The sequence below is a fragment of the Diospyros lotus genome, chromosome 3 (genome assembly GCF_014633365.1).
Source record: "Diospyros lotus cultivar Yz01 chromosome 3, ASM1463336v1, whole genome shotgun sequence".
Lineage (NCBI taxonomy): Eukaryota > Viridiplantae > Streptophyta > Magnoliopsida > Ericales > Ebenaceae > Diospyros > Diospyros lotus.
The window spans coordinates 34,156,869-34,168,792 of NC_068340.1; the positions used below are offsets into that span (position 1 = coordinate 34,156,869).

Consider the following 11,924-nt stretch of genomic DNA (forward strand, 5'->3'; position numbering starts at 1 on the left):
CAGAAGCTAGTAGCATTTTCCAAAGATTTCACAAATTCATTTTGAATATGTTCCAAACTTCTATTCAAATCCCTCGAACTAACAATAGCCGAGAGTATTTTTCTCGAGATTTCACAAACTGCTCGGCCAAATATGGTATTTTTCATCAAAGCTCTTGTCCATATACACCCTAACAAAATGGGGTGTCTAAAAGGAAAAATAGACATCTCCTAGAAGTGGCTAGAGCTATGATGTTTACTACCAATCTTCCTTATTTCTATTAGGGAGAAGTGGTCCTTACAGCAGCTTATTCGATCAACCATCTTCCTTCTAAAACCTTGCAATTCCAAACTCCCCTTAGCACCCTTTGTACTCTATATCCAAATGCTCCCTATATATCTTCAATTGATCCTAAGGTATTTGGATGCATTGTGTATGTTCACAATAATGCTCTCTCTCGGACCAAATTAGACCCCAAGGCTCACAAGTGTATCTTTATTGGATATTCTCCCTCCCAAAAGGAATACAAGTGCCATAGCCCTACCAACCGCAAATTCTTTGTCTACCGATATCACTTTCTATGAGAATCTCCCATTTTATCCCTCTCATGCTTCTCGTGAAGTAACTAATGATCCTCTTCTTTACGCCTTTCCTCTTGATCCTACACTACTAGTATGCTCTCAAGGGGGAGCATCCTCAGCATCACCTTGTGACAACACACTAGCATAACCTATTGAACCTATTGCCTCTAATTCCTATGATTCTCATGCTTCTAATTCCTCTCTTGACTCTAAGAATGAGATAACAGGTTCTAGCCCTCATTTTCCCCCACATACAGCAGTTGACAAGCCTTTGTTTGTCTATTCTCCACTCAAGGCAAAATGGTGGAGAATTGTTACGCTTTTCCCCGAGTTTAGCTTTGGAGACTTGGAAGAAATCAATGGAGTCGATTATGATATGCAAGTGGCAAATTAGTTAATTAGGGTTTTGTCTAACAGTAACTAATGTAGTAGGGGTATATTGGAGACTGTGATGTCTTATGTACTCCTAAGTTAGTCCGCCCAAAATGTCTATAACTATGAGGGCACAGGGCAATTGCTTGGGATCAATCATTCTATTTTCATGTTGTTAAACGATTGCAGTGAAAGAGAGGAAAGGCTGTGAATAGAACTTTTGTAATCTCGTGTAAGAGGATTGTACAAACGAATGCGAGAAGAGAGGGACTCTTGTGTATTGATTTCTTATTCTAGTGGACTGCTCTCTGGATTGGAGAAAGTTGGATGTAGGGCCGATTTCCGTCAGTCTGAACCAAGATATACCGCATGTTTCTTGTGTGGTTTGATCTTTCTTAACTCATCTTTTCAATTCTGTCTTTTACAATTTTTGTTGTGTATGTATTTGGTGACTGCTTGTGTGAGTTTTGGCAATTGAAATTGGACTCTCAGTTCTCCTAGTTTAACAAGTATGAATTTCAAATACATTAAAAGGACACTCCCAATCACAATAGATATATATGTAGATAGATATATATATGTCATAGTTCTTAAAAGTGCAAGGCGCAAAGGGTCTTGGAGCCTGAGGCGCGAGGCGCACCTTTGCAAGGCGAGACGCGCCTTTGCGAAGCGAGGCGCACCTTTTAGAAAAAAAAAAAAAACCCAAAATCTTGTAAAATCATAAAAAACTATCAAATTATCAATAATAATACATGCATATCATTAATGATTCATTATCTTCAAATTCTAAACTAACAACATCAAAGTTGATTCATTCATCATGCAAATTCTAAACTATAAACATCATCAAAATTCAAACTTAAAGTCTTAAACTCAAACAAGTACCAATCGTCATGCAAAGTTCTAAACAAACATATAAATACTACAAGTCCACAATCAAGAAAATGTTTTCATTTTGAAAAATGTTATTTTTTTAAGTCTGGAAGATTAGCGCATTATAAGGAGACATATAAGAAAATGTTTTCATTTTGAAAAATTATCTCCCGATATTTTAATAGTTAATATTCATTATTGTTAAAATTATTTTTAATAAATTTTTCAAGAAATAGTAGGTATGTATTTTGGGGGTGGTAAAACCGCTAAAACCCGAGTTTGTACTAAAACCAAAATTCTATTTTCTTATTGTTATGGATTTTGATTTTTTAGATATTTTTATGGAATCCAAATGAGGGATACTTTCTTATTTACATTTATGTATTAAAGTAAATGAAAGATAAAATATAAATAAAAGAGAAAATGTGGACATTTACTTAAACTAAAGAAATGTAAATATGTTGTAATGTATACATGTTGGAATCGAGAAGAGAGGAGGAATTGGGCTGCCCAGGTTTTAATTAAAACCCAAGTTTCATGGCGCGCCTCTCGCCTCGGCGCCTCACCGTGCAAAGCGAGGCGCTGAATTGGCGCCTAGGTGCACCTTTAACAACTATGATATATGTATAGAGAGAGAGAGTTTGTTTAAGGGAAACATAGAATCAGCATCTAATGCTGCGTCCCAGTGTTAAATTCGATGGGAGCAGAGATAGACGGGCATACGACATCAGATATTATTGAAAGCAATCAAAGATACATATATCGACTGAGAAAGCACAGTAGACATATACATGAAGGTAAAAAAGGGGGGCAAGACATATACAGTCAAAAATAGACAGACGGCTGCCTACATAAACGAATACACACACAGATTAAGGAAATTACCTCAACTGAATTTTGCTCTAGTGTAGTTACGGTATTAGTACTACCTCCTTGATTCATCGTTTCACTGGCATCCTAATTCATCGGAAGAGAAAAAATTCAGTACAAAAATACGGAACATCCTAATCCATCCCCCCCTCCCCCAAATAAAACCTAATGACGCAGTAATACAAAGCCACGATTTTCTCCGATTTTGGGATATTGAAATAAACAACGTACACCCCGATTGACTCTGTAGGAATCGTTCTAACCTTCGAAACCCCCAAATCGGAACGGCCGAATGCTCAGAAAACCAACCAATTACTTGCCGCGGAATCAACAAATCGAAACACAACAATTTGAGATCACAAAGAACCAAAACAAAATAGTATGCAAAAAGAAAAGAAAAACAAAAACAGCGTGCGTATATGTGTTCTGAATACAAGAAAGCAGAAATCGCAAACAAGTGCAGTCCAATCTATCGGTCGATCAAGAGAGAGATAGAGGTGAAGAAGGTGAGAAAACAACAACGCAGGAAGGAACAGCGATGGATATGGGCTTGGATGGTGTTTTCCTTTTGGGAGATTGAAGAAGAAGAAGAAGAAGATCCAACCGAGAAGTCTTTGTTGGTGGGTTTGTGACTTATGACCGTCGGATTGGGCCTATTCTTATTCGCCCTATTCTTTTATTTATAAATACATATATAAACTCGGCCCTATTTTTTTTATTTATAAATACACGTGCGGTCACACACACACACACGCACGCGCATAATATGTTATATGTATATAGATTTATGCAATATATAATTCAAATAAGACATACTTTGTGTATTATATCGATATATACACACACTAAAAGAAAACTACATTTTATTTTATAAATATACTTTTTAATTAAAATATTTTGAAATTTAAAATTGTATTTATGTAATTAAAATAATAATTAGTTGAGTCAATTAAAATTTAATTAACATCATAACTCGCATAAAAAATATCCAATAAATAAGAATAATCTCTAAAAATGTTTTTAAATTATAAGAAATCTTTACATAAATGACTAAACCTGAAATCCATTATAGTTAAATCCTTAACGATAAAGCAAAATAATGGGTATAACAATATCTCAAAGTTTAATAATATGAAATAATTAATAAATAAGTCATTAATTAAGTCATGGTAAATATGAATAATTTATTTAAAGTATAATCATGAAATAAGTTCATAAAAAACTAGATACTTTTACCAGCAACAGACACATGGACATGTATTCAACAATAATTTGGAATGGATAAATGCAACATCCCAAATTTTTTTGATGTGTCATAACTCAAAATTTCAGGAAATCTTTTTTTTTTTCACATCGCAACCATCAATATACGACATACAATTCTCATAAATCTCAATTTCACATTCTTAACCTAGCAAACTCAATAAACAAATAGTCAAGACAAGTGATATAATTACGAATACAAAAACTATATTAAACCTGATATAGAACACAACCATAATGTTTTTATTGATCATGTAATAAACTGTTCAAGACGTCTATAATATATATTACATGGACATCATCTTTTGAAGTAATAATTGAGCGTCTTAAACAAGATCGAAAACATACTGAGGTTCGCATAATTTGAATTTCTCATACATACATAGAGACATTCTAAACATGCTATCAACAGCAACACGAGCTTATCATTTAGCCATATACTTTTCTTTAGAGCCGTTTGCCGAACTTTAAACGTTTAAATATTTAAGGGACATAGTTCAATTAAAATATGAACCTTCTAATGAGAACTCAAAAACAGTTTATAACAATGCATGAACAGGTATAAAACGTACGAGGAAACAACAAGAACTATTTTGAAGAACCTCGTGAACACGTTAGCCTATTCCAACGAGAACTTTTTCAATGGCGTACGTATAACGCCTATTGAGAGGTCCCTAACCATGTCACCTCGGTCTAACCTCATAAAACTCATGCAAATACCACATCCGTTGTCCCTTAAGCTCACGGTCTTTCCCCATTAGAGCTTTCTCGATAGTGCATACACAATGCCTCTTGATGGATATATTGACTTTTGCCCTCGAACAACAATAGATATGTACAATAGTATGGCTACACGAATTTTATAAATGCAACAATTGAAAACCAATGGCATATATTTATAAGAAAACACATTTCATATATACAACATGATTCCACGTAAAAGAACAATAAGATTTTGCGTATATGAATGTTATACAAAACACGTTTCATATAATAGGCGCTTTACACAAAAATAGAAGTTTAAGTATTGGAGTCTCACATAAGAGAAACAAAAACATGATTTGGAGCATATGAGTCTCAACTTTAACTTAATTCAGGATTCCTCGAAATTCGTACAAATCTTAAAATCATTTGACCAAACCACCTCTTCACATGCCCTTATTCTTCTCTGGGAACAAAAGCCCTCTATTCACTAAGCTTGAATCACTCTCGTCCAGCATAAATTTATCACAACTTTGAATGAGAAAACCCTTAGCCATGAACACCCTATTTATAGTGTTAGGATTATGTAATAATCATATCAAACATTGCCAACTCTTATCCAAATCAAATATCATCCTTAAAGTCATCACGAGGTTTCATCTCCTATCTCCAAGTGCCAAAATGAGTGCTTGATACATGTCTCAAACTTTAAAACTAAACAAACTTGGAAGCTAAGCAAACTTCTATAGCTAATTACGCGTTGCCACCTTGCGAGATCATTATGAGTCTTATCCACCACCTCAAGGAAGTCATTATGTATTATCACGAGTGCTTGCCACATGTCCTTAGCTTAAAAGATAAGCAAACTTGGAGGCTAAGTCTTAAACTTCAAAGTGATTCAAATGTGGATTTAATGATGTTTGAAATTCAAAGTTGGATTGAAATGTAAACTTACGTACACACCTTCTTAGTTATTTACACATTTGCCCTGCCATCTCATGCTTTGATTTGCGTGCCTCATTATGACTTCTAATAGTTAGTTGGCTCAATTCGTTACTATAATGATCCAGTCATGAAATTTCAATAATTATATTTTGACCCAAACTTTTCAAGTAATTGTATTTAGACTATTTTCAACTTGGTAACGGGGTCAATTTTTAATTGCAATTTAGTCCCTGAATAAATGTTTAATTACGTTGATATCCATAATTTTAAAATAAATTACACTTTTACCTGAATTTTAATATTTACAAATTTGCCCCTGTCTTAGAAACAAAACTTTATCTTCAAATTTCCACAATCTCTTGAAATATCATATTTTCTCAAGTATCTGAGTCTAAAAATCTCGAGTATTACATTATTTATGATCATTCGATTTTTCAGGCTGAAATTAGCTGTATTGAAAAATTGACTATGTTCCGACTGTTTTGAGTGTCAGAAATCCTGTTTCAAAACACTCGTCAATGACATACTTTTCTCCTTAGATATTTACGTTCCGAGGTATTCATTTCCATCGTTAAAATGGTTAAAATGGTCATTAAGATAAGAGAAAGGGGACAAAATAGTTTTTTCACCTTACTTATAAACTTACTTGTAAATGAGCTTATGTACAAATAACACGATACTCTATAATTAAAAAAAAAAAATCGTCCATATTCATTTTAATAAATGAAATAATAGAATTATTATTGGACTGGTAAAATCATAGAATGGTTATGGGCCTCGTAGTCGTAGCCTTGCAAGCCCATCGCAGCCCCACGTTGTTGGATTTCTCGACTCTCGTTCTCTTGCGTAGGGCTAAATTATTAATCGCCCGCCCATATAAAGGAACCAAGGTAGACAGAGTTGTCCCTCTTGCTCTTCGAACCAGATCTAGGGTTTCCATTTTCTCACAAGCTTTCGCACTCCAGGTAACGTCTCTCTCCCTCTCTCTCTCTCGACGCCGATTTATCTTTCCCGTTGGTACTGGATTTTCTAGGGTTTGTTGCCATCGATTATAGGAGAGGTTTGTACGCTCCTTCTCTGCCGACTATATATCTATCTTTGCCTGTTTCTTTTCATTATTGTGTTCTGTCTGGCGTTTTAGCCATTTTTTTTAGTTTTTTTGTTTGTTTTATAAGTTTTGTCTGGCACATGGAACTGCTAAGAGGAAAAGACTAGGAAGAGAGTGAGGAGGAAAATTGTTTTCAGTTACAAGAAAATTTTGACAAGCGCCGAGGAATTACGAGAAGTGATGTCGGGACCAGAAACTTTTCCTCACATGTTTCACCACATCTTGTTTTCCTTGCTGTTTCTGACTGGAATCAATTAATTTTCTTCGTTTTCTCGCTCCTTTTCCCTCGTCAAAAGCCAGCGCTGGTTTTTGTTTTATTTATTTATTTATGATTCACAGACTAAAGCAATAACTCTCTCTGAGTAATATTCACTATGGATTGCTACGATTGGGTTGGGCTAAAGGTCATTTCTTGAAGAACCCAATTGCATTTGTCGTGAAATTGTCTCTTTTTGTTGGCTTCTGGTTTTGATAATTCAGTAGTCAAGATTCCAGTGGCTTTGGCTGGAAGAGAATGACTTCTCGCTGACTAAAAATAAAGTTAGTTTCGGGTGACGAGAATATTGGTCAGTTTGGGAAGATGATCATTGAAATGATTCCCAAAGATCTTGCATTTACTTTATGTCTTCCTTCGCCGGGGGGGGGGGGGGGGGGGGGGGAACTTTTCGGCATGACCCCGTAGATGAACGGGAATGATATAGTTCAATGGTCCAGGAGTTCAACAGTACACATGCAATACTTACCCATGTATCTGGTTTACCTTCTAAGTGTTGTAGTGTATCAAATAAATCCTAGCAATTCTTAGTTGTCCGATAAGTTATGGGTCCTTATAATTGGTTTATTCCGTGATGCTCTACGAGGTGCTTGTATGCAAGAAATGGATATGGTGGTTTTGTAAAATATATTAAGGTGAAGAGGCTTTATAAACGCTAATTTGATATTATATCCATTACATGATGGTGTCTTTTAAGAAATTTCGCTATCCTGTCAGTAAAGTACAATACTATAATTAATGTGCTGGCATTTACCATTAAGTCATTGTTTGGAAGAATAATTAATGAACTGCTTTCTGGTGAAGCCAAGGCTTTCATGTTCAACAGTAAAGGTAGCACTTGCTAACGGAAGCCAAGTTTTTTTCAGGAAAGATGCCTCGTTATGATGACCGCTATGGTGGTACAAGGCTCTATGTCGGCCACTTGGCTCCACGGACAAGATCACGTGATCTGGAGGACCTCTTCAGCAGATATGGAAGGTAATCAAAATGTTTGCAATTTAACATTAGAAGCTTGTATTGCAGTACTGGTTTACATTTTTGAAACCCATGTTTTGATATGATTTCTTTCCTGCTACCAATAAATTTTGATAGTTAGTATTATCTGGGTATTGTTTATCATATGGGCTTTATGATACCAAAATCACCATTTGAATATAATTAGCATATGCTCACTTGTCTGAGCCTATATGGGCAGATGCTTGCAGACAAACTTTAGTCACTATATATTTCATGCAATTGACAGTAACATCAGTCAATTTGGAATGCCACTTTTTTGTTTGTGACGGGGAGTGTTGGTCGTGGCTCTATCAACATGGAGATGTGTAGGGGACTGTGAAGCCTTATCCAAGCCTTTCTTGTGATTCACTTTTCGTTATAACATCTGTAAGAGAAAATTGCACCCTTCCACATCTCTCAGTCATTTAACTTGATGATCTTTCTGAAGGTTTCTGGGTTTTTGCCCAAATTGGAGGTCTATGGTGAGAGGGTGCCCTTGGTGGAATTGGTCGCTATTCTTGCAGTGTATAGGGGACTTTGGCGATTCTTTCTATAATGTTATTGCGTGTTTTTTTGATGGAAATGGCAACACTCTCAAAAAGTGGTGTTTAGTTGATCTTTGAATGGCGAAGTATCAACCCTTCGGTACTTTTGACATGATGGCCTTACTGTTTCTGGCACCCATTTACGCAGAGTACGTGATGTGGATATGAAGCGCGAGTTTGCCTTCGTTGTACGTAATTCTTACCTTTTCTTTTCCATTATTGGTATTGGTATAAAATGTGGTCTATGGTGTATGCTCGTTCTGATATCATATTGAAATTCAAACATGAGTTTCCCCTTGGTATTTTTTTCATCTTGCAATAGGAATTTAGTGATTCTCGAGATGCTGATGATGCAAGATATAGCTTAAATGGTCGAGAAGTAGATGGGAGTCGCATTGTAGTGGAATTTGCAAAGGGGGTATGTCAAATTTTATTTGTGTCATGTGCCGCTTCTGTTGCTTTTGTACATTTTGATGAACTGTTTAACCGATCCATTTTTGTGTCTTTATATATGGTATAAACTGGTGTGTTTTGTGTATGGTTTGTTCTTTGTCTGGGCATGTCACTGACTTGCAAACAATATGACTTGTTAGACTGTTGGCACATGTTAGAGTACTTCTCACCATAAATTTATTTTATGAGGCTATAAACCAAGCTGAGTATGTTCTTTTTTTTTTTTTGAACTATATCAAAGTTATCGTACACTCTTGTTTCATTTAGTTTATCTTTTTGTGCTTTAATGACTAAGGCTCTTCCATTGAGTATCAAATATGATAGGACTGGTGAGCTTTCTGCTCTAACAACCACCTTGATTTCCAATGATTGAAAGAATTTAGTGTTTTTAATTGCAAATATTTTTTGACTTGCAATATAGGTGCCACGTGGTCCAGGTGGATCTCGTGAATATCTAGGCAGAGGTCCTCCTCCAGGAACTGGACGCTGCTTTAATTGTGGGCTTGATGGCCATTGGGCTCGAGATTGCAAGGCCGGGGACTGGAAGAATAAGTGTTATCGCTGTGGGGAACGAGGCCATATAGAAAGGAATTGTCAAAACAGTCCCAAGAAACTGAGGCACCTTGTTAACCACTTTCTCTTGTTCTTTCTTTTTTGGAAAACATAATTCTTGCTGACATTCTTCATTGTTTTGGCCTCGAATATTGGTTTTGGGTGCAGACGGGGGCGGAACCACTCTCGGTCACCATCTCCTCGACGTGGGAGAAGCCGTAGCCGAAGCCGAAGCCGTAGCCGTAGCTTCAGCAGGAGTCGCAGCTATAGGTATTTCATTTTTCTCATTCTTCCTTGGGCTTGATTTTATTTTAATCACCAGGAAACCGGTGTTCTTGTGAGTTTTGATATGTTCTTCTAGATTTATGGTCTTGCGAATCTATAATCTTAGGACTCCAGATACAATTGTATTTAGGTGTCACTTTTAAGTACCACATTGAGGATTCATCAATAATTAACCAAACATGAAATATATGCCAATAACTTTCGGAAAGTAAAGTTGATAGGTGATCTTGACAACTAGTTATTGCTTAGCTGACCGTCCTCACTACCACCAATGACATTTTCTTCGAAGTGTTAATTTTTCTTTTTGTTTAAACTTTTGAAGTGATAATTAGTTATTTAAGATGTTTCATTTTGGCTTCACTCAACATTTTTGTGCATTTCAATTCTGGTGGTTTTTTCATTTAAGAATGAATCCGGATGCCACACAAGTAAAGTTTTTCTTCCATTTTGCTCAAATAGTGGTTCTGCATTAGTACCCTATACTCTTAAACAGGAGATGCCTGTGAGATCTGGTGTCACCTGCCTCTCCCCCTTTCCACAGCAAAAGAAAAAAAGAAAATCCATTTCCCTGCTTGCCCGAATCCTTACTCAAATTTATTTTGCTTCCTGGTGTTTCACCTGGCCATCTGAGTGGAATTGGCTTTCATACAAGTTCTGTAACATGTAGTTCCAATCATCCCCCCCTAGTGTTGCAACTATCGTTTCTTTTCTTCAAGCAACAAAAAAAAGGAGACAGAGAGGCAAAATATTTTTTTTATTTTTATTATGGGCTGGAAGCACACATGCTGGTTTCTTATTAATTCTTTGCATACTTTGACCTCTTGCTAGACAATAGCTGTAACTGTATTCAGTGGGGTTGTGTAATTATGAAAAAAAGGGAGACAGAGAGGCATATTGTTTTATTTTTATATTCTTATCTTTATTGATAGTATTTTCGCGTATGTACATGCAGTTAACCCAATACCATTTTTTATATAAATTTCTTACTTGCTGCATCATTGTCATGCTTTTTTCTTTTTTAATGGACACGTTTGCCTTTGATCTAAAAACTCTCTCTCCAGCCGATCTAGGTCACCTGTAAAGAGGGAGAGGAGTGTCGAGCGCGTGGATAGAAGATCTAGGAGCCCTCGTCACAGCAGGAGCCCAAAGCAGAATAAAGTGTCGCCACCGGCAACCAAAGGGAGGAAGCGCAGTCCAACGCCTGATGATAGAAGCCCACGAGAGAGAGGTAGCCTATCACCAAGGGACGACCGTAGGCATGCGAATGGGTCTGACTATGGTGACAGCCCCAAGGCCGGGAGCAGGAATGGGTCTGAATATGGCGACAGCCCCAAGGCCGGTAGCAGGAGCCCTATCGGTGATGCTGCAAGAGACAGTCCAAGGGCTATGAGCTCCATTGAAGAGAACGGACGGAATCGCAGACCCAGCCCACTACCTGCAGATGATAGGAGCCCTGTTGATGACGATGATAACCATGGTTCTCCAAGGGCGGGCAGTGAATCTGCTTAGTAGTGACTGGCTCAACAACATTCTATCTGGAAACTGTCCAGGATATGCTCTTTTATGGTTTATATCATATTGATAATACCTCTGATGTTACATCTTAATTGAAATTTTTGTTTAGAATTATGCTCTGCACTGCAATGACTGATTGGAGTTTGATGTATTATGAGGTGTGAGAGTCTGTTTGGAATGAATGCTATGGCCAGGGGAAGAGGGCCTCATCATTATGAATAGTCTGATCTCGCGTCTCTTGCCATTGTGTTGTGCTTTAGTGCCCCTATTTAGAGCTCACCTTCCTCCCATTGTTGCATGCAGTTGCAGAAGACGATCAATGCAGTGCATGTACGTTGTTTTTGCCCAAAGGTTTTAGTGATTTAGCTATAATTGGCATCCCCGCTACACCCGTAAGCAAGTACCACTGCCACCAACACGGCCCTGAACCCTTATATCAGTAGGTAGGGTCGATAATTTCTTATCTTTTACAATCACGAGTCATGCTTTCAGGGTGTTTTTTTTTTTCTTTCTTTTTTATAGTCTTTCTCTATCATTTTTGTTAAAGATTTATTTCAATCTATCTACCCTGTTCTCTCATGGTATTTTTACGTATTTGTCACATCTTATTT

General features: G+C 36.8%; 2 protein-coding genes across 4 annotated transcripts in view; one reads left to right on the top strand and one right to left on the bottom strand.

The window, feature by feature from the left end:
* The window catches only part of LOC127798366 (SAC3 family protein A), a 61,265-nt gene extending 57,936 nt beyond the window's left edge, over window positions 1–3,329 (bottom strand). For all 3 annotated transcript variants that reach the window (XM_052331891.1, XM_052331890.1, XM_052331889.1), the window contains exons 1-2: window positions 2,939–3,329; window positions 2,691–2,762 (exon numbers count right to left, since the gene is read on the bottom strand). In XM_052331891.1, coding sequence (XP_052187851.1) covers window positions 2,691–2,747 — 57 coding nt within the window. In that variant the 5' untranslated portion in view covers window positions 2,748–2,762; window positions 2,939–3,329. The remainder of the gene's footprint in view (window positions 1–2,690; window positions 2,763–2,938) is intronic.
* A 3,108-nt stretch (window positions 3,330–6,437) lies between these two features.
* LOC127798368 (serine/arginine-rich splicing factor RS2Z32-like) lies at window positions 6,438–11,537 on the top strand. Its single transcript, XM_052331892.1, has 7 exons — window positions 6,438–6,550; window positions 7,834–7,945; window positions 8,657–8,696; window positions 8,831–8,926; window positions 9,383–9,579; window positions 9,682–9,783; window positions 10,860–11,537. The coding sequence occupies exons 2-7, from the start codon at window positions 7,839–7,841 to the stop codon at window positions 11,305–11,307; spliced, it is 990 nt and encodes a 329-aa protein (XP_052187852.1). The 5' UTR covers window positions 6,438–6,550; window positions 7,834–7,838; the 3' UTR covers window positions 11,308–11,537.
* Window positions 11,538–11,924: the final 387 nt, after the last annotated feature.

Excerpts from the sequence above, each read along its gene's own strand:
- LOC127798368 (XM_052331892.1), top strand. The coding sequence starts at position 7,839 with ATGCCTCGTTATGATGACCGCTATGGTGGTACAAGGCTCTATGTCGGC. Across the intron at positions 7,946-8,656 it reads CTCTTCAGCAGATATGGAAG|AGTACGTGATGTGGATATGA; the intron begins GTAATCAAAATG and ends CCATTTACGCAG. Across the intron at positions 9,580-9,681 it reads AACAGTCCCAAGAAACTGAG|ACGGGGGCGGAACCACTCTC; the intron begins GCACCTTGTTAA and ends TTTTGGGTGCAG.